Below are 22,763 nucleotides of genomic sequence, written 5' to 3'. Positions count from 1 at the left end.
ATGATAGTAGGTTCAAAGGCCCTGAGACAGTCATTTTTCTGGAACACTCAAGAAACCACAAAGACCCCATTGTGATTGGAAGAGAGTAAGCAAAATTAAAGAGGTAGTGGGAGAGGATGGGCAGATGCAGTAGTGCCTCATAGATCATTGTGAGAACTCTGCCTTCATTCTGGGTGAGGTGAGAATCCATTTGAGGGTTCTAGGTAGAACAGTGATCTGGCTTACTGAAATTCGTTTACCTACTATGTTGAGCATAGACAGTAAGCACGCAGGGGCAGAAACAGGGAACCCAGTTAAGCAGCTATTGCAATAATCTAGATTTGAGATGATGATGGTTTGAACTAAGGTGATACCAGAGTCAGCATCCATTTCCTTGCAGGCTTTACAATGCACTACTCTAGGGGGCACTGCTCACACTAACTAAACTCCTTCTGGAGGGGTACGTTGCAGTAGTCATGACATAGTGAAGATTCTGCATGTGTTTTGAAAGGAGAATTGACAAGAGTTTCCTGACTTTACCTGTGTGGTGTGAAAGTAATCAGGGAGTCAAAGATAACTCCAGGGTTTTTGGCCTGAGCAACTAGATTTGTGTTGCAAGTTTAACTGAGATAGAGAAGATAGAAGTTTGGGTTCAGTTTGGATATAAGATTAAGCTGCCCATTAGATATCCAAGAGGGCAGGGGCACCTGGGTGGCTCAGTGGGTTAAAGCCTCTGCCTTCAGCTCAGGTCATGATCCCGGGGTCCTCGGATCAAGCCCCGCATCGGGCTTTCTGCTCAGCGGGGAGCCTGCTTCCTCCTCACTCTCTGCCTGCCTCTCTGCCTACTTGCATTGTCTGTCAAATAAATGCATAAAATCTTAAAAAAAATAAAAATTAAAAAAAAAAAAAGATATCCAAGAGGGCATATCAAGGAAGCAAGTGGATTTCAAGAGTTTAGGGAGGAAATCCTGGCTACAGACACAATGTGGGAGTCATCAGCAGATAGAGGATATTTAAAGCCAGAATACTGGGTGAGATGACCAAGGGAATGAGTGTAGACTGGAAAGAGAAGTTGACTCAGGGACTGTGAGCCCTGAGACACACCAACATTTGGAAGATGGGGAAATGAGAAGGTACCAGGGGAGGAGATTTACAAGACTAGCAAAGTAGAAGACAGAGAAGGTGAGTTTAGTGCCTTGGTAGCCAAGTGAACAGAGTGTCTCGGGGGCAAAAAGGTCAGATGATGGGTCAAGCAGAAGACTGAGAGTTTGACCATTGGGATTAGCAAACTTAGTTTAAACTTAGTTCAAACTTCATTCAAAGCAGTTTGGATGAAGAGATGGGAGCAAAAGCCATTTTCCAGAGAAAGTGAGAGGAGAGTAACTGAACACAGTGACTAATAATTTCACACTGATCACACCAGCCCACAATACAACATAGGAGAATATGCTGTAGACCAAAAAAAGCATCTTACCGATTTGGCATCTCTAAAGTGGGAACCGTCTGGGCATGTTCCCCTTTGTACTTTCACCTCTCTAGACTGTCATGACCAGCAGAGACCAAGAGACTACAAATAATTCAGAGCTTAAAAATTGGGGGTAGTAAGTGACATTAGAGTGTTCTGCCTTATCTCTAATTATTGCCACAGTCCCAAATTTTTCTTCCCTTTTTAAACTCTTGGCTTATGCCCGTGCCCATCAGTCATTCTCAGAGGAAAACCTTGTCTCGTGATTTATTTGGAAGAACTAAGATATACAGCTTATGTTTCAGCAACTACCCTCACTCCCGCATGAAAATGTCTCCAGAACTCATTTTCTTTTCCTACACACAGTTTTTCTGATTTCTAAGGTTAACCTCTAAAATGAAGAGGTATCTTTGTAAATTCTACCTTCTACATCCATCTCTCCACCCCACACCCATGCACGTGTGCAAACATATACATACACTCACTCACTTCTCCTTTTCATTGGCTTCCCCTTCATTGGCCCATTTCTGTTGGCCTAGAAAAAGTCTTCATCTCTAAAAAGCTTTCTCTCCTGGGCACAATTTAATAGCTTGAATCAAAAGTCCTAAGTCAGTCGTGCATCTTATCCAGTAATCGTACTTCTACCACTTGGTTCTACTTAAATATGCAAAAGACCATGGTATTAATTTGCTCACCACAAGGCTTTCTATAATCATGGAAAATTAGAAGCAATATAAATGTTCAAAAGTGCGAGATAAGTTAAACAACATTTGTGTGTCAGTTCAATAAAATTAGGATTCTGAAGACTTTGTAATAAAATAAAAACCATTGACAAGTTATATTTTAAGGGTTTTATATTTATTATCAATTTTAATCCTCCCAATAATCCAGAAGGTGGATTTATTTTTATTATAACTTTCATTCTAAACATGAGAATGAGGCAGAGGAGAGTAAAGAATTTCTCCAAGGTCACATGTAAGTGGTGGAGGTGGGGTTCCCCTATATCATCCCTCAATATTAAAAGTAGATTATAAAGCAATATACACAGTGTGTGCATTCCTACATGTATACATATATGTGTGTATACATTACATAGGTATATGTGTGTGTATATAAATTACATGTAAAAATCTTCATTCCCAGGAAAAAAGACTGCAAGGAAATGTGCTAAAGCGATTGTATGATGGTGGTAGTAGTGGTGTTCGAAGCAACCGTTACTCCTTCCTCTGTTCTTCAAACGTTCTCATATGACACTAATTCTATAATAAGCATTACATGCGTTATATAAAAAAAACAAAAACATAGTCTAGTAGCTCTCTTATTTATAAACGACATCTGGATGACGTCTGGATGGCTCAGTCGGTTAAGTGCCCAACTCTTGGTTTCGGCTCAGGTCATGATCTTGGGGTCGTGAGACCAAGCCCCGTGTCAGGTTCTGTGCTCAGTGAGGAATCCGCTGGAGATTTTCTCCCTCTCCCTCTGCCCCTGCCCCCCTCTCTTAGAGAAAGTCAACGTGCTGAAACTGAACTCATTGTCCCTCCTTGATCTGTTTTTCACCGGGAAAGCCATCTGATCTCATCCTGCCATCATTTTCTCAGCCCTTTACTAAGTCATTTCCTGGACTTGCCCCCAGTCCTTGAGGTGTCCTCCACCTTTTCAGTCAGTTGTCAACTTTAGATGACTCTGCTTTAAGATGTTATGAGGGTTCCCCTTATCCCTTAAATTGCTGTCACATCTCTGAGGCCCTTGTTATAACTGCCCTAGAACATCAAAACAGCCACCCAGCACGTCTGCACAGCTGCCCCACTCCCAGCCCCACGCTACCTTACCTCGGCAAAACAGCCCTCTACCTAATGCAGCAATTTTCAGCCTTTCTTTTCAGTCCTCTACAACTCAGCAAGAACTCTTGTCAAAAACTATCTGAGGTGACTCTCTGGGTGGTATCAATATAATGTAAAAAAGCCCAACATTTGGGCCACTGATATAAAATTATTCATTCCTTCAATTACAACTAATTGTACGACGAGCACTCTTTTAGGAACTAATGACACATTGGTTATCAAAATGGACACACCCTCAGCCATCCTGAGGTTTACATTCTTTATAGGATCAAATAAGAACCAAGAAAATGGTTCAGATGGTGGCACACGCTGTGGAGAGAAATGAAGCAGGCAGAGAAGACAGGAAGTGGTGGGAGGTGTAGGATTGATGTTGTACAGAGGATACTCGGGTCGGTCCTCACTGAGAAGACTTGTGCAGGGACGTAAAAGAGGTGAGGGAGTGAGCTGTCAGGAGCTTTGGGGAGAAGCTTTCTAGGCAGAGGGGGCAGCAGGCTTAGCCTGCTGAGGATAAGCAAGGGGCTGCTGTGGTTAGAGCAGAGTTGAAGGTGATTTTAAGAGATGAGGCCAGAGATGTAGCAAGGGTACTGATCCCTTTAGCCTTTGTAGCCATTTTTAGATCTTTGGGATTTACCTTGAGTGAGATGAGGAGGCATTAGAGGATCAGAGAGAAGAAAATCATTTTCTGATGTACCTTTTGAAAGAATTACTCTAGCAACTGTGTCAAGAATAGCCTGGGAGGATGGGGGAGAACAGCCCAGAGGTGTTAAGGGACGAGCAAACACTAAAGCAAAATAATTGACATAATCTAAGCAGGAGATGATATCGATTTAGGCCAGGATGATGGCTGTGTAGGTGGTAAGGTCAGACACGGGTGTATTTTAAAGTAGAAACAAGAGGATTTTCTAATAGATTGGATGTGGGCGTGAAGAAAGAGGGGGGCGTCTCAGCTAGCTTTTCCAAAGGTCTCAGAGTCACCTTTGGAAAAGCTAGCTGGAAGGATGGAGAAAACAATTGGAGGGGCAGATTCGGGGGGAGAATTAAAGTTCCATTTAAATATGTTGAGCTTAAGATGTTTATTAGTAGAAAATCAAGTAGGCAGTTAGATACATGAATCCGGAGTTCAAGGGAGAAATGAAATAAGTTTGGAAGTCTTTGGCACCGGGTGGCATTTAAAGCCTTGGGCTGGTCTGAGCTATGACAGCGTGTTGGGACATACTGACATTTAGTGGGTAGGCAGATGAGAAGGTATAAGCAAAAAAGATTAAGAAGGAGCAAATAGCAAACTTCAGTGCAAACATGTGGGCAAGAGCCTTATTAGATGTCAGTTAAGAGCAAATCAGAAGAGAGAAATGGGAATAGTAAATGAATAGTAATTTCACATGTTTATAGCTCACCACATCTACCTTGATGGTAGATTTGGGAGGAAAACATCTAGTTAAACAGGTTCAAGAAAGAATCAGGAGACATGAATTGGGTACTGCAGGTATGGAAAGTTTTTTAATAGGTTTGGCACTTAAGGAGTGAAGAAAAATAAAGCAGCAGCTGAAGATAAGGCAAGATCAGGAGACGGGTTTTAAAGACAGTGACATGGGGGCGCCTGGGTGGCTCAGTGGTTAAGCATCTGCCTTTGACTCAGGTCCTGATCTCAGGGTCCTGCTTTCAAGCCCTGTGTCAGGTTCCCTGCTCAGCGGGATTCGCTTCTCCCTCTCCCTCTGCCCCACAACACACACTCATGCTCTCTCTCTCTCAAATAAATAAATAAAATCTTAAAAAAAAAAAAAAAACAGTGATATGGCAAGATAAACCAAAAGAGGAAGGAATGATGTGTAAGAGAAGGGGATCCATTGCAGGATCAATGTTCTTGAGTAATTGATAAGGGATGGAGCCTGGAGGAGGGGTGGAGGGGTTTGATTGTAACTTACTTTGATCTAAAGACTGTTTCTTCAGAAACTTGAACAGTTTGCCTAACTCCTTAGTTTACATTACACCAAAGATCTGTCCCTATGTTCTAACCACAACCTACCCCTTCATCTAAGAAAAATACTCTTCTAGCTTTTTAAGCTCACCACATTTATACACACATCTAGAATTTCTTCCCTTTGCATACTATTGAATAAGGAAAGAATGTGCTGACCACTTTGAATTTTATGTTTTGCCAACTAATGTTTAGTGTTATCATTCAGAAAGAACCTACCTTAGAAATAAAGATAATATTAACAGTGTAGCAAACTACAGTTGGAGCAGTAACCAAAATACAGAAGTCATCATGACAAGGACCAGTGTCTGGTTCACCTTTCCCCAATGCCCAGCAGAGTTCAGCACTCATCAAAAAAATGTGTTGAAAGAAAAGGAGCACATGAATGGTTGCCATATTTTTTAGGGTAACTTGTATAATAAGAAGACCCAAAACGCAATGTCTTGAACACAGTAAATGTTCCTTCTCCCGTAACAACCTAAAATAGAAGTCGAGGGCCAGGGAGAGGAGTAGAAGACTTGCTCTGTGCCGGGCCATGTTCCTCTCTGTCAACTTCAAGTAGCTTCCAATGAACAATGGTGGTTTTATCTCCTGTCCCACTCACGGAAGGAGAGCGTGAGTGTTGAGGAATGTGCCCACTGGGGTAGCTTGATTGGCCAGACCTAGAAGCCACACACATTGCATTGTGCATCCTGTTGAAGCGTTAGTCGCATGGCCATATCTCACCGCCAGAGAGACTGGCGAATGCGTTGCTACTGGGCATGTGGCTACTTCATTTCTGTGGAAGGAAGATAGATTTCAGTGGATAGCTAGCAAGCTCTTCTATCCGCATCCTTGTATTGTATCAGTAGTTCTTTTCAAATATGGATTAAGTTACACAGTTGTTTTAAGCAGTAAAACATAAATGTACGAAAGGGTAAACCTTTGTTAATGAGAGTGTATCAAATATTCTCCTTCTCTTAGAGCTCAAGGTTAGAATAATGAACCTGTTTTGACTAGCAGTGTTCTCTGAGCCTTCAGACTGAGCTGTTTGTATATGGAGGGAAAACATTTTTTTTTTCAGTGTCCTCTATAAAGGCTTTGTCAGCATTTTATGGTTTTAGAAGACAAATTTGTTTTTGCTCCAAGTGTATTCAAGGGCTTCAGTGGTCAAACAGGTTTTGAGCCAGCTTTCAATGCCTCAACAGAGAGGGGACCAAGGGGAACAATTGAAAATACATTCCACAGTCTAAAACTAATTTTTTCAAGGATTTTGCTCTTTTTAGATTTGAGGTTATTTTTATAATTGAGGAGGGTGGTTCTTAAAATTCAGTTCCTTCTGACACCCAAAAACTGTCCAAATAAATTCTATCATAGCACATCTGTGTGTTTTGAAAGTCACTAGTAAGACTTAAATGAAGCAAGCTTTATCTGTTTTTTTTTCATGCAATTCAAGAAGCAGTTACATTAAATTATTCTTAAAGTAATAATCTGTTCTTTGCTATTTCTTAAAATTACCTATTAAAAAGATCCTGAGTTTAGATCAGTTAAAGTAAAAATCAATGCAATAACACATTTTTATAAGTTTTATTACTTTAACCTTTCATAAATGCAAACATTAATAAGCTACTCTTTTACCACACCTAGAGAAGTGTTTGGGACATAAAACAGTTCATCGAGTCTGTATTTTCCACTAAGACAAGTACAGTTACAGCTGCAAAACATTTGAAAGTCCAGTAGCATACTTCCCATACAGCAGAAGCCTCTGCGTTTCAGCTGTTCTTTTGACCTGTGCATTCCGTTTTCCCTTTCTCCCATCTCAGTGAAGTAGGGGGAATTGCTGATCTCTTTGTCTTAATCTTCCCTCCCTAAACTTTAGGCAAGAATGGAAGTTAGAATTTATCACTTGTTTTCCCCTAGTGGAAACGAACGGTACTTCTGTTACTGTATTCAGAGACCTTTACTACCTTTGTTTCATTCTGAGGAAAAATGAAATACGCTGCCAGTTGTAACACGTTCTTGACATGTTCCTATGTCCAAAAGGTATAGGGGCAACTGCCTTAGCGAAGGAACACTGTGTGCTTGCCTGCTGCGTTAGTGAGAGCAGCTCATGAATATTCAACAGTCTCCAATGTGTGGACAACATGAAAATTGGAATTATTATAAAGCCTTAGAGAGGAATATGGAACAATATTGAAAGTCATCCTTTGTCTATTACATCCATAAAAAACAGATCCTTGGGGAGTTCTTAAACATAGGGATCAAACATTTTTTTTAAAAGTGGGTGGGGGAGGGAGTCCAAGTTACTGCTTACTAGTTTTAACCCTGGAGATCAGCCAGACTTTCTCACATTTTACAACTGCTTTTTGCAAAGTCTTCCACTGTATAACATAACTGTCTTTTTTCTATAATTCTCAGAACCTATAACCTCACAGTATAACATAATTGTCTTTTTTCTATAATTCTCAGAACCTATAACCTATAAGAACCTCGTTCTTTTTGTATAGGGAAAAAATTTTACTGAAATATCTAAATTTATATAATACTACTGTGGTTTACTTTCTCTTCCGTCTCTCTGAATATTTCCTAGCCTTAAGGTGAAGATTTTTATTTATTCTGAAGTAGCCATTTGCATATAATTAATTATGTATTTCATTGACACTGTTTTAAAAATGATCTGAGGGTAGAGGGTTGTGCTTCCCTAGGAATTCAGGTTTCAAAGCTTTAGAAAAAAACTAATGCTATTGCACTAGATCTTACACTAAAGTTTTTGATAATCTATTGAAGATCGCCACTGAGAACAAACACAGATTCTTTGTCATAGATATAACCCCCTTTATCAGGAAGATCACATTCAGGTAATAAGAGCAATTATGCTTTGGTTTAAGGAGGGCCATTTCAGAGAGGCCTCTTCTAACTCAAACTTTAGAGTTATAAAAATGTAAATGTTGTCATAATTTTTATTTCTCAGATCCATTCTAAAACAAACTGTGTAAATTATCTAAGTGTGTAAATTGATGTTTAGTAATGGCAGACACAGACGCTGTCTGGAGCATCGCCTTAACTGGAGAAATAGTAGTAAAATATCCTTTTAATGTACCAGGTATTATTCACATTCTTTACGTGCATTATTTCCTTTAATCTTCAAGGTCACCTATGTAATTATGTTAATTTTGCCATCTCCAGTTTCCAGATGTGGACATTGAGGGTCAAATAGGTTCATACAGTTGGTAAATGATAGAGGTAGGATTCAAACCCAAACATCCCAATTCCAGAGGCACCATTCTATTATGTTGGGCTCTGTCTCCCTTTGTTTCTACTCTCTGATGGAGCCCAGGGTTTTAAACTTGCAGAATTCCAGATAAGTTAGCCAAACCAACATAAATGGAAAACAATTCATTCATCTACCAAGCCAAAGATTAGTTTTCTACTCTAATTATGTGTTTATTTTGTGAGGATTTTTATATATGTCAACTTCATGGGAATATTGTGAGCCTTAATCAGATTTACTTTGTAAAGGGTTTTTCACAATGGGAGGTTATAAATATGTAGATGAACACATGTTGCTTCAATATGTGTCATTCTAATGACATAGAATAGGTTGGTTGTGATTAATGTCCTTTTAAGGCAGGTATGAATCTTTGAGTTAAGTGAAAATTGGGTTCAGATCTCTAAAGCAGCTCTTTTTTTTTTTTTTTCAGTTTACTGAATATAAATGAGCTCTTGTTTGCTTTTTTGTAATATTCCTTCATGGGGTAGGCTTACTTATGCTGTGCTCAGTCACCTGAATTGTATTCAGAAAGCATTGGCCATGTCAAAAAACCCTTACAGGTATGCCTCCTGATAAATGTTAAGCTCTCTTGGTGAGCCTGAAATACACACTATTCAAAGTAAGTTTCCTGCTTATATTTTTTCCATCCTAGCAAATAACACAAGGACTAGTGTTAAATATCACAGAAAGAAAGGTTCTTATATTAACACCATTTCTATTCATGGATAGTTAACAGTTTGGGTACAAGCTGTATGTTATCCCACATTATATTGGCAATTTATCCTGAAAATATGTTAAATGAGCAATGAATGTTCCATTGGTTTCAGATAGGATTCAAGGTCAGATTCCTCAGTTCTAATTCTAATTTTACCCTAATGTTCTGACAGTCTGAGTTTTGCTATGTTTAGCTGTGAGATATGGATGATACATAACAAGGACATTATAGGATACAATGATGGTTTCCACAATGGTATCAGATATCTTCATTAAAGGGATGATAAAATTCACCATCCAATTCTATGCAAACAGCATATATGAAACTTTCATTATTTTACTAGTTTTAACAAAGATAGAAATATGAGAACTAGAATTCATTCATATCTGCATATTATCTGATTTTTCTATTTTAAATAAAGGAGGATGAGGATCTGCTATTGCTTATTTTTTACCATTCCTATTGGGTAACCACGATTTGTTTTGTTACAGAATATGGAAAGCCTCAATTCCACACCTTCTCATGAGAGGGCTGGACCTGACAATGTTGAACTGATGTCTGATGAAAGGTAATTTTAGCATTTTCTCTTCACATTGCTTACTAAGAGCATGAATAGCTTGCTTTTTTTTCTCACTTAATACAATGTGCATTACAAGAACTAGAAAGAATTAAAGGTCTGTATGTTTACCAATAGTATTTTATAGCAAGGAAAATGCTTAGAATAGAAAATCTGCCATGGTGCTATTCAAGACAAATAATCCTACTCATGGTTGTGTTTCTAGTTTTGTTTTATTTTGACTTTTTGTTTTGTTTTGTTTTTGAATTTTATAAGAATTTAATTTAGAGCCATTCAGCCTACTTTTTTTGAAGTAAATGAAATCATAATTTCACTGGATGAAAAGCATTGTTCAAAAACTGACATTTTATGATATTTTGTTGTTGTTGCTGTTGTTTATAGTAAAGAAGATGAAAAAGATGGCAGACATACCCAGCATTTTGAGGTGAGTAGCTGACAAAATTGTGATTGTAATGGGGCTGTCCATACCTTCCTGAGAGCAAACGTGAAGCACTATTAGCCTGTCAATACGGGATAATGAGATTGACAGACTGTGCTTGGTCAGAAAGGCAAGTGCTGAAATGTAAAGATTCCTTGAGAAACCATATTCTTTTTGCTTTTAAATTCTTTTATTTTGCTTGCAAAGAGAAACTTCAGTAAGGTGGAGATTTCCTTTTATATTATCCATAAAACAAAAGAAAAAGCTGTGATCTTCCATGTTTTTATGCATTTTTAAGTGATTGAAATAGACAATGAATTTAGTGGATCTGTCACTGAGATTTATCTCATTAATTTTCAAATTAAGATAAACTCAGTGTGAGTTATTAAACCCCATTCGTTTTCTGAGTTTTGTCTCATTTTAAGTAAACCATGGCGAAAAAAATCTAACTCTCTTATGCTGTCTGTATCTTAAAATTCTGGTTATTTCCTTCTTCCTCATTCTCTGAGAGCATCGCCATGCTGACCCACGTGATTTCCCTTGTTCCCAACTCTGGCTTTCTTTCGGTGTGCTCAACCCCATTTTTCACTCACATATGTGTATGTAATCTACTTCCAAATGCCTCCAACTCCATTTAAGTATTTTTATCAGTTTTTCCCTTGGGCAAGATTTAAAGCTTCTTTCAGCCTGTTCTTGAATTCTGACCCTTGAAATATGAGTTATATATAGAACTCTCCCTCTAACCCAGTGATTCCTAATCTTTATTGGACATTGTCCTAATTCACTGATGGAGTTAGTAGCATCTAGTGAGTCCTGCCCTGTACGTGTACTGGGCTAGGAGCTACGAGTCAGTAACAGCTGCTGTCCCTGCCCCCTCTTGGAATTCTACAATCCAGGAGGTTAAGCATCTAAAAGCTGTGGACTCTCTTCTTAGAAAAACACACACTTGTGTACAATTTGGCATAAAATTGCTGGAAATGAATCACCACCTCCCCACCGCTCCCCGCCAGTGCTGTGGATTCATCCTGTCCCCTCTCTTCAGTTCTTGTTCTGTCTACTTCTTCAGCCTCACCAGGTAATAGGAGGGGAATGCTTCCTCCTTCTGACTTCACAGCTACTGAGCCTCTCTCTTCTTTCATCTCTTTTTCCCCACTCCTTTAGTTTCCTTCTTTGGGACCCAGGCAACCAGCTGACATTTTTTCCCTGACACCAGGTACCTGTTTTCAGAGCACAGTCTCCCCCATGATAAGCGTTGCTCTATTCTCCTTCTTGTTGCATCCTTCTCTGCTCTTTTCCTCTGCTCACAGCAAGCACTTATTCATCGCGCCATTGAACGTGACTTTAAAGCAGATTGCCTTGCCAGCCTCCCAGAGCGGTCCTCTCAGTTCCTCCCTTTTATGCCTGTGCTCCTTTATGAGATAAAAGGGTAAAGAGCAACCTTTGTGGATAGACTCCATAACATTAACTCATAAATTCCAAGTGGCTGATTTAGCCAAGCGGCTAAACCCATGCTGAACTCAGTTTGCCTCGGTGTGTTTGTGGACAGCTCCCATGGCAGTGGATGAGTCGTGGGGAAACAAATCTCAGATCCTGCTTCCATGTGCCAGGTCCTGTCCTTGCATGTGTCAGCCGTGTGCAGATGCCAGTCAGCACCCGGCCCGCTGCTGGCACTCCGTAAGCATCACTATTAATAACCGTGGTTGTCATCATACGTTCAGCTAGGAGCTAAATTTAGGCAGTGAGTTAAAATCCAGCCTGAGCTCTCCGTGTCACCTTTCTTTTACAACTGCCCCAAAGGAGAAAAACAAGACATCACTCCACAAGATTGGGGTGATGCTTCAACTCTGGAAGACATGCACTTCTTTCACTGAAGGAAATAGATGTTTGACTACTAGTGACGGACTGTGAAAAGATCAGTTTTCCATTTTTAAAGCGCTTTCCCTTGTTTACAGTGCGATGTCATTGTTTACTGTTGAATATGTGTAGCCCTTTCTAGAACTTATTGAACAACCTAAATAGTTAATCTGGTGTTCTGGTAATGCCACAATAATTCCTAAATTTCAGAGATGAAAAGTAAGTCTAGACTTCGGTTATCTCTCCTAGAATTCTGCCTAATCGGTATTTTATTTCACGTCTCCTATGGCATCAGATTGAGAAGCCAGCGTTTCCGTGCTTATCACGGATGGCTCTTTCCAGTGTCATTTTCCATAAAGACAGTTGGTCCTCATTAATACCACCCTTTAAAGTTTTCCTTATATGCTCTTAGATTCATGTAAGATTAAGGCCACAGATGCCAGCTATTGAGGAAAAGTGGTCCTTATTCTTTTGACTAGCATCCCCATGAGAATGTGGAACATTAAACCCCGTCTCAGAGATGCTCCTTAGAGGGACACACAGACAGAGAGAGGCAGGTCATAGAATCTGCGGCTCAAACGCAAATGCAGGCACAGCTGTGACTTTATTTCTGAAATAAGCATTTTTGCGGCCATAGATATGTTTTTGTTTGAATGCATGTGTTGCAAAGTGAACATGGATTTATCCCTTTGTTGCACATCTTTTTAATTTTTTTAATCACCTAATGGGGAATCTGCCTGAGATCTCAGATGGCCATTGGAAAAAAGTTAAGAATCCCTTAGAATGCCAAAACTTAAAAAGTGTCATTTCCATGGGTAGGTTTTCAAAAGGTGGGCATTTTTTTTATTAACATATAATGTATTATTTGCCCCAGGGATAAGTGTTTGTGAATCATCAGTCTTACACATTTCATAGCACTCAGCATAGCACATACTCTTCCCAATGTCCATAACCCAACCACCCTATCCTTACCGCGCCCCCCACCCCCAGCAACCCTCAGTTTGTTTCCTGAGATTAAGATTCACTTATGGTTTGTCTCCCTCCCGATCCCATCTTGTTTAATTTTCCCTTCCCTTCCCCCCCCCACATCTCAAATTCTTCATATCAGGGACATTATATGCTAATTGTCTTTCTCTGGTTGACTTATTTTGCTTAGCATAACACCCTCTAGTTCCATCCATGTCATTGCAAAATGCAAGATTTCATTTCTTTTGATGGCTGCATAGTATTCCATTATATATATATATGTATATATATATATTTATATATATATAACATCTTCTTTATATATTCATCTGTTGATGGACATCTAGGCTCTTTCCATAGTTTGACTATTGTGGACATTGCTGCTATAAACATTGGGGTGCAGGTGTCCCTTCAGATCACTACGTTTGTATCTTTAGGGTAAATGCCCAGTAGTGCAATTGCTGGGTCATAGGGTAGCTCTATTTTCAACTTTTTGAGGAACCTCCATGCTGTTTTCCAGAGTGGCTGCACCAGCTTGCTTTCCCACCAACAGTGTACAAGGGTTCCCCTTTCTCCGCATCCTCGCCAGCATCTGTATTTCCTGACTTGTTAATTTTAGCCATTTTGACTGGTGTGAGGTGGTATCTCACTGTGGTTTTGATTTGTATTTCCCTGATGCCGAGTGATGTTGAGCACATTTTCATGTGTCTGTTGGCCATCTGGATGTCTTCTTTGCAGAAATGTTTGTTCATGTCCTCTGCCTATTTCTTGATTGGATTATTTGTTTTTTAGGTGTTGAGTTTGAAAAGTTCTTTATAGATTTTGGATACTAGCCTTTATCTGACATGTTATTTGTGAATATCTTCTCCCGTTCTGTCAGTTGTCTTTTGGTTTTGTTGACTGTTTTAAAAGGGGGGCATTTTAATAAAATATCCCTTTTGGGCTGCATGAAATGAGCTAGTGTAAGGAATAGCCTAGTGTACTATTCCCTGAACATGTTGGAGTCCATTCATTGTTCTTTTGTTCCTTTTTAAACTCAGTAAATGTCTGGAAGTATCCAGAAGAAAGGTCGTCCTTAAAACTAACAATTTCTAGATTCCAAAAGATATCACTGAAAATACAGATTTTTTAAGTTCTGTTTACAATAGAGCTTAAATCTTATGCTTCAGTTTGATTCCTTCTGATAAGTTATTTTGTATTGTGGAAATATTTCATGCTTCTGTATGAAATCCAGAATATTAAAACTGTAACCTTATATCTAATCTTTTTATGAAGAAAGCAAAACCTGTAAGAACTATTGAGTGCTTAGAAGGGTATTAACCTTATCTGGGAGAGGTCATTTTATGTCAGAAGTATAAGGTTAATGAAGTGTTAAATTCTTTTGCAATATTTTTACATTCTTTATGCTTTCTAAGCCTACTGCTTAGAAGAGCTTAGAAGCATACCTTTGATAACAAATAAGACATTCATAATAAACAAAAGACCATTTCCCTTTTCTATCCTGCTTCGAAACAAAAGTAAAAGAAGGGAGAGAGAGAAAGAAGACAAGGCTTTCCAATCAAGACTGAGCATTAATATTAATCATCAAACATCTTAAGGCTTTCATTTGCCTTGAGCAGGTTTGAGGTAAATTCTGAAATATCCTATCAACAAGTATTTATGAAATGAATCACTGTTACTGCACCCTCGCTGTGTTCCATGGAAGCATTAGGATTTTGTTACTGGTTTTAATGTTAGAACCAGAATAATTTAAAAAGCTCTGTTTGTTTAGATTCACTTCCCATTTCATCCAGTCTCTAAAGGCTGCTGAAGCTTTGGAATTCCCATGAATTTTGGAACTCTGTTATGTCCATTTTCCTCTGTTGTCAGGCCAAACAGTAAATGTTTATGGTTCCATGTGGTTCTTGTATTAACACCATGTGGTTCCTTCCTGTGCAAACTGCGTTACACAGTGCACTCTCTGGTATCGCTCCCGGCTCTGGCACTCTCCTGGGCTCCTTCTTTATATCTTGTGCAGGAGAGGGAAGAGATGGAGCAAAAATTCACCAACTATTTGAGGTCCCGATAGGAGCAAGATCAACGAAGTCTGGGGATTGGAAAAGCCAGGTCCAGTTAGACAGAGGGGACAGGTCTTGACAAACATCAGGGTAATAGACTAATAGCGTTTCCTTGACCTGAACACAGGCTGTCACCTGAGGCCCCATGCAGGGTGAGCTCTCTGAGTATTTGCTTCCTAGCAGCCCGCTTTTTTCAGTTATAACATGCATGTCACGGGCACTTGCGTGTTCAATGTCTTCCTTCTACACCTTGTTAATTCCCGTAATCCCATGTGTCCAATAAACACTCGCAGATGCATGAATGTGGAAGGGAGGTACTAAATAATTGGAAATAGCATTTTTTTTCACAGTTTCTATGGGTGAGCCATTGTTAGACATGTTTTCATTTAATCTTCATAACAACTCTATGAAGTCTTACACTTACCTGACACAAAAACAGCTTCAAAGAAAGAATGCAAAGAACAGAGAGGTTTTCACTGATGATCTTGCAGCTGACCAGCTGGTATTGAAACTCAGATCTCTGATCTGAAAACCCATCCCCTATCTGCTGTACCACATTGTCTCTCCTAAGAGCCGAGAATATGCAGTGTGTTTTCATATGGTACATTTTTGACGGGGGTCTGGTGTGTGACCTCGTGGCCCAGGGATCTCTGAGTTGAAAAACTATAAGATTGCAGTAGTCCCCTGTTATCTGTGGTTTTACTTTCTGAGGTCTTAGTTACCCACAGTCAACCCTGGTCCAGAAGCAGATGATTGTCCTTCTGACATACCACCCGAAGGTCACCGTAGCCCAGTGCTGCGTCCCAGTGCCTCCATCATCCCCCTCACTTCATCTCATCCTGTTGGCACTTCATCATCTCACATCATCACAAGAAGCAGAAAGGCGCCAGAGAGAGACCACATTCACATAACGTCTATTACAGTATCATTGTTCTATTAATTAGTAGTTACTGTTTATCTCACTGTGCCTAACTTATCGATTAAACTTTATCATAGGTGTGTATGTATAGGAAAAAACCAAGTGTCTCTAGGGTTCTGCCCTGTCCTCAGTTTCTGGCATCTACCAGGCATCTTGGAATGTAACCCCCCACAGAAGGGGGACTGCTGTAATTCATTTACTCTGCAATTTCCCTGAAGACATAAAACATGTAAACAACAAAAATTGAAACCAGAAATATTTTGATACTTGAGAATGTCTTTGACATTTGAACATGAATGATCTAGGAGAAGCAGCAGACAAGCAATAGACAAGGACAGTGTCATAGGATGAGCACCAGGACAGAGGGTGGGACAATCTGGAGAGGTGGCGCATCCAGTCTAAGCTAACAACTGTTTGAGGGAAGAGTAGTTTCGATGCTGATGTATTGTTGCAGACCCTGAACAGCTTCACCGTGGGTGGCCATGCAGCAGCAGCCCTAGCTCCCATATGCGCAGAAACCCTGGGCCCACACCAGGAGCCCACTCTGCATCCCCAGGAATGGCAACCACATCAGGTGCTGGTGAGACCAGTGAGGCCAGAAATTCGGAACCAGGCCTACAGGAGCAGCAGGCCAGTGAAAGAGCAACCTCAGGGACTGATCACAGCACAGCAGGACGGAGGTGGGCATGTGGACACGCTAGCAAGTGCTGTGCCACGCGTGTCCGTGCTGTGCAAGCTGGTGCGGTTTATGTAGGAGAGACCCTTCCCCTGCTGTGTGGGAAATCAGGCCAGAAAGTCCAGAAGCTTATGTAGGTTAACATAGGTCTACAATGTGAGTGATACCCTGTTCTATGTGGCACATCCTAAACACCCTTACACAGTGACTCCAGACACACTGATCTCTTTGCTGTTCCTTAAACACAATGACCATGCCTCAGGACCTTTGCATTTGCTTTCTTTCTTCCTGGAATGCTCTTCCCATGGAAGGTTCACTCCCACATTTACTTCTTATCTCTGCTTATATGTCACCTCATAAGAAAGGCCTTTCCTGACCACTGGATAGAAAATAGCAAACCATAACCCCCACCTCCATCACCTCTCTTACTCTGCTTTAGTTTTATCCATAGTCCATGCTACTACCTCACATTTTTTTCTTTGCTTACTGTCACTTCCTGTAAGATTGGTTAGGACAGACTTTATTTTGTCCTCTGAAGTATCCCCAGTGTTTAGAAAATTGTCTGGCATGTGGTAGGTATGCAAAAACTATTAGTTGAATTAATGAATAAATATTATCTTTGTATCTCTTGCATACAGTGGCCCTGTAATAAGTATATATCACGTGATATATATTATTATTGAATAAACTGATAGAGTTTCGACCTGATTCTCTTCGTTAGAATAATAGGATCTTAGGGGTTGTCTGTTCCAGCCTCCTACCCAGGGCAGTAATGTCTCCCTCTCCCACATGCCCGACTCACCAACTTCGTCTCAGCACTGTGAAGGGCAGCTCACTAATTCACAAGGTGGTCCATTGTTGTATTGCACCCCAATCAACTGTCCTTAGAACCCCACTGGGCATTCTTGAGCCTCTTCCACAAAACATCAGCTCTCTCAGTGTAAGGAGCTTGCATGGCTCACAGAGCCCAGCACAGAGGGGTTGCGCCAACCCATGTTGTCGAAGGAATGAAGACATCTCTGCATTTTGGAGGGTAAAAAATTAATTTTCTAATTTCAGCTTTCTTTAAAATGGATACTAATTCAGATGCAGAAAAAATTTTGTAACCTCAATTTCCTTTGTAATGGGTCTAATACAGATGTAGCAATCATGAACAGTACACGTTTTTACGTGTGTGTGTGTGTGTGTGTGTGTTTCAGCATTTTACATGTGTCATGTCAAGCACCGCAGGACTCTGAGTGCCCTGAGGGGACACAGGCATGGCAGGAAGCAAAGCCAGTGTCTGGCATTGGGAAGGGACACAGGCTACGTACAGAACCCAATGCTTAGGCCTATAGGTCTTCCCACCAGCATTCACTCCCATCTGTAAGACTTAAGCCTGGAAAACACATTTCACCATTGTTATTCTGTTTCTAAAATCCTTCCATGGCTTTCCCTTATCAACTCCCGGCTAAAATCCAGACTTAGCCGAGCACACAGGGCCTTTCGCATTCCAGTGTCTGCTCACCCGACACTCTCATCACCTGCCATCCCTCTGTCCTGTGCTCCCCTGCTGTGAACAGCGAACCCCGGGGGGCCTCTCTCTGCACCTGTTCCTCCTCCTCAACCCCTCTCACCCACACTGCCCCCAAAACAGAATTGCTGTTGCTGACTCATGACGGGAATCCCCAGTGGCTCTTTTCTCATCTTGCGGCGAGAACTCCCTTCCTCGAGGTAGCATGGTTCACCTCGAATGGCTGTGAAATATGTCTCATCTCCGGCACCTCTCTCTGGCATTTGGAGATGTGCCAGTGCTTTCCTCCTCTTCCCATGGTGCCTAGAAATGATGAAGAGACCGAGGGCCTCCTCTGTGTGTCCCTGACGCTCCAGGCACTGTGCTAATGGCCTTGCATGCCTTTTCCCAGCTCTTCAAAGGAACCTTGCTAGATTGGGATTGTTCATGCCCATTTCCCAGATTAAGAAATGGAGGCTCAGCAAAGCGAAGCAGCTCAGCCAGAGCACCAAACACAGCAACTGTCAGCCATGCTGGTCCGCTTGTCCGTAAGACCCGCGAACGTCCCCGTATAGTGCAGTGTCGGAGGCCCGCACATGCTCCTCGGGAACAGCGTGCCGTGCTTGCATCACGGAATCATATTTCTTAGAGTCTTCCTTTTTTGTATGTCTCTAAGTGGAATGAGTGTTAGAAATCTTTACTGAGAAGATGTTTATTTGCTGTATGCATATTCTAACACACGCACACATGCATTCTATGTGACTTCGAAGTTCTTAATGTGCTGAGGTCCGGCTTTGGTCATTCCACCCTGGTCCACTTAGGATTCAGCTCAAGGAACAAGTAACTCTTACGGCATAAATGCATAATCTGGTTTTCCCCCAATAGACAAGTGGCATTTTGAAAGTGTCTTAAAGCCCCAGATTTACCTGACGTTTCCATCTGACTTTAGTAGCTCATCAGAAACTGATGGATGGTATTTCATTTTATTCCCAATGTGGTGAAGAAAATAGCGGTCCTCATGTATCATTTTATGGAAATATAATAGTAAAAGCCCCTAGAATATTCCCTGGTGATATCAAAGTGGGTTGAACAGCTATTAAAAGTAGCTGGTAGTCTTAACAGTGCTTATTTTAAGCAGAAGAACATTTCTCATGCATTAATGGAACCATTTATGATTTCCACATGTTTGGGGTTCTTTTTTCTTTTATTATATTTTCTAAAATGAATTTCCAGTTATTCTCCAAGAAAATCTTTTGTACAGATCTGTGCTTCTTGAGAAAAATATTTGTAAGTAAATACTTGTGTTTATAATCTTAGGAGAGAAGGGAAAGTGACAGTGGCTGGGTTTATAAGATGCCAAAAGAGCAAAGAAAAAATGAACGAATTTCAATGCGAATTTTGTTTGCATAAAAATCATGTAGCTAAAATAGCAGCCTTTGGGAGAGCGTTTTCCCCTCCCCCAGAGATCCCTGCCTGGGAGTAGGTGCCCCCAAGGAGCAAAACCAAGTGTAGCCGAGTATTTAATATTCAGACTGGATGAATAGTAGGAAAACAAGTGACAGTTGGATATTTGTAAGATATAAATTATGCATTGCTGACTTGCCAGTTCTTGGCTTTTTACTCTTAAAAGAAAAAAAAAAAAAAAACCCGCTCCCTATGTAATTTTGGCTTACTTCCAGAGTCTGTCTTCCTTACTGCTAGCCCAGATGAGCCGCCAAACCCCTGTGCTGTTTGAATTTGCGCAACAATGCTTTAATACCCAGAGCTCCTCCATAAATAGTCTGTCCTCCCCACACTTGGGGTGAAAACAACCACAGGAAATCTGGGAACGTGCAGCGAGCCCCGCTTAATTGATCTAAGCCTCTGCCGGGGCCAACAGGAGAGCGTCCGTGTACACAGCCTCTGGGCCTTGCCGGACTGTTTACCTAAGGGGCAAAGAAGTCTGCACGCAGGAGACACCATGTTGCTTCTCCAGCCTTAGCAACAGCAGTTGCGGGATTTTTGTTGTTGTTTACAGTCTGCAGAGCCCTACTCCTTTAAGGAAACACAAACTCCTTTCCCTCCTTCCCTGCCCGAATCAGTAACCATCAAGACTGTCAGCTGCCTGCAGTTACCAGGAGCAGCGGCTCTGGGAAACCCTCTTGCCTTTCTCGCAGAAGAAAAGTTAAAGGAGCACAGAGGGACGGTGGCGATTTGCATGCCGGTGGCCAGCTAGCATCCAGGGGCATCAGGCTATGATTTTGGTTTCTGTGCTGGGTGCAGCCACCGCCACAGGCTGGGAGGCTTCCCCCAGAAAGAGTGGACTTGCTGCAGACGTTTGTGGGTGTTGGTGAGCCGTAGCTACTCAGAGACGTTGTGCTGTCATTACAGACCCCCACGATGAAGATTCAGGAGCACCCCGGCGTACCTGACACCAAACTGCAGAGGACTCCAGATGCTGACGACCAGCGGGAGAGCTTCATCTCCCAAGTGCCTGAGCTCGACCTGACTGCATTGTGTGATGACAAGAGCTGGGAAGGTAGGATCATCTGCTGTTTGGATGATTTCATATCGGAAAAGCGTATATAAAGTAGCCTAAATGAGAGGGGCGTCACCACATGGATGTATGAAAGCAAAGGGTGTAGGACTAACTGCATTTCTAAATGACTGCAGATCCTTTCCCTGGCATGGGAATGTGTCTCATTAAATGTTGCCAGGAGTCATTGCAATCTAAGAAAGAAAATGCGCTTGCCCTCTATCGTAGCGTCACCTTGCAGCCGCCTTTATTTCTCAACTCCCCAGGAGTGCCGCTACCTGTGTGTGTTTCCCCTCTGGTAGCACCGAGCACAGGACTGAGCAAGCCGTACACGTTTAGGACTTCGGCTGGGAGCAGCTGCTCTTCCCGCCGCTACATGCCAACCCCCTGCCTCCTTCATTAAATCTCCCTCCCGTTTTTTCAAGAAAGATTCAGTTTGCTTTGCTTTTGTGATTGTCTTTATGGACAGAATTTTTTTAAAAGCCATGTTAGCCAGCATAACAATGTTTATACAGTGTTCAAAGAGAACACTGTATAAAAAGTGCTTCCAATGGAAAGCCTGCAATAATGCAGTGTTGAAGGCTGGTTTTCCTAGCGATTTTTGGCAAAACGTTAGAAATGGACTTGTGAGGAAGAAGAGGGTGTCCTCATCTTGTCAAAACTGCATTTCAGGAAGGTGCTGGCAACAGTGCCGTCAAGCCGCACTTCCTTCCTTATCCATGTGTCTGCATCCAGATCTGTGTCAATGTGTCTCCAGAATGCACGCCCGGCTGCCTCTGTACGGTGGGTGTGTTTGGAGGCTACAAAGAGGGAAAAATTGTGTGCCTGGTTTCAGAATAGCAGCACGACTTAACATGGTGACACACAGAATCACAGCTACAAGAAATCAGTCCTTTTCCAAAGTGCCTGGATTTCCTTGTGTTCTCCCTCACCCCTCTTTAAACCAGAAAGTACTTGTGATAGTGAGTTTAGATGAAGGAGCAAAAGATGATCTAAACAGACACAAGGTGAAAAATAGTAATCCCTCTGTGCTCCTTGCACCCAGGGCTTGGTGCAGCAAAAACAAGCTGGTTGTTTGTTTGTTTTTTGTTTTTTTTTAATTCTGGTTCTCCATCTTTGCAATTCAAGAAACATGTTCTAGCCCTTTACCATGTAATTAGGCAGTTGGGTGGGAGATTTTCTCAGACCTTCCCAGCTCATGATATGGTCACTAGAAAAAAATTGCAGGGTGTTTGTTTTGTTTCCTTTTTAATTTCAGTGGTACATCCCTGGGTAGTGTTTTATTGTTCTTCTTTTGTTTTATGTACTTTGGGATATTCAGGTGTGTTTTAAATTCATTAAAAACAATTCCCCACCACCACCAAAAAAAGTCCCATAGTAGCTACTGTGGCCCAATAAACGAAAAAAGCAGTAGTCAAAACAAGTGCTGTATTTGGATTTCAGGAATAATGGTCTCCTCATATCAGTAATACAAAACTCTAGACAAAAACTAGGATTTTTGGACAGAATTCAAATTCGCCACATTATCTTGGTATATTCAGTAAAGGGGCAGGGAGACTCTTCTAGTCCCCCTGAAATGGACTCAGTTTGATGATTTTTATCTTGATCAGTCGTAAATTTGTGATCTCTTCCAGCATATTTGAAGAAGCCAGTATGAAAATTCCCACCAGTGTGGTTGGAAATTAACTTTCCTTAAAACTGTTTTATTACTTAATGTAAAGAACTCTCTTCTAAATAATAATAATATTATTATAATAATAATAATAATTTGAAGGAACCAACTAGATGGAATTTTAAAAAGCTTATCAGGGAGGAAATACAATAGGCTTGGAAATGCTAATTATGTTATCTATGTAATTTATGAAAGGACTTGTGTTAACTTTTGCCGATTACTGCGTTACTGAACTTGCATATCTTAAAAATCTACACAGATTCATTTCAAGGCCATTTTGATCGTTTGGTTACTGCTTTCAGTAGCCCCTTTTTACCATATATTTATTTTAAACATTCATGTGATATTATCATAGTAAGTGTAGTCAAAATAAAGGAATTGTTGCATATAAA

At 40.9% G+C, this 22,763-nt stretch overlaps 1 protein-coding gene across 2 annotated transcripts in view; it reads left to right on the top strand.

Annotated features, from left to right (window-relative positions):
- Positions 1-22,763, top strand: part of FAM13A (family with sequence similarity 13 member A) — a 325,186-nt gene that overhangs the window by 270,693 nt on the left and 31,730 nt on the right. For both annotated transcript variants that reach the window (XM_080797468.1, XM_080797469.1), the window contains 3 exons: positions 9,717-9,793; positions 10,184-10,226; positions 20,555-20,702. In XM_080797468.1, coding sequence (XP_080653594.1) covers positions 9,717-9,793; positions 10,184-10,226; positions 20,555-20,702 — 268 coding nt within the window. The remainder of the gene's footprint in view (positions 1-9,716; positions 9,794-10,183; positions 10,227-20,554; positions 20,703-22,763) is intronic.

This window comes from Martes martes, assembly GCF_963455335.1.
Source record: "Martes martes genome assembly, chromosome: 2".
Lineage (NCBI taxonomy): Eukaryota > Metazoa > Chordata > Mammalia > Carnivora > Mustelidae > Martes > Martes martes.
Note: the sequence above shows the minus strand (reverse complement) of the source record. Positions and strands in the feature narration are given on the sequence as shown.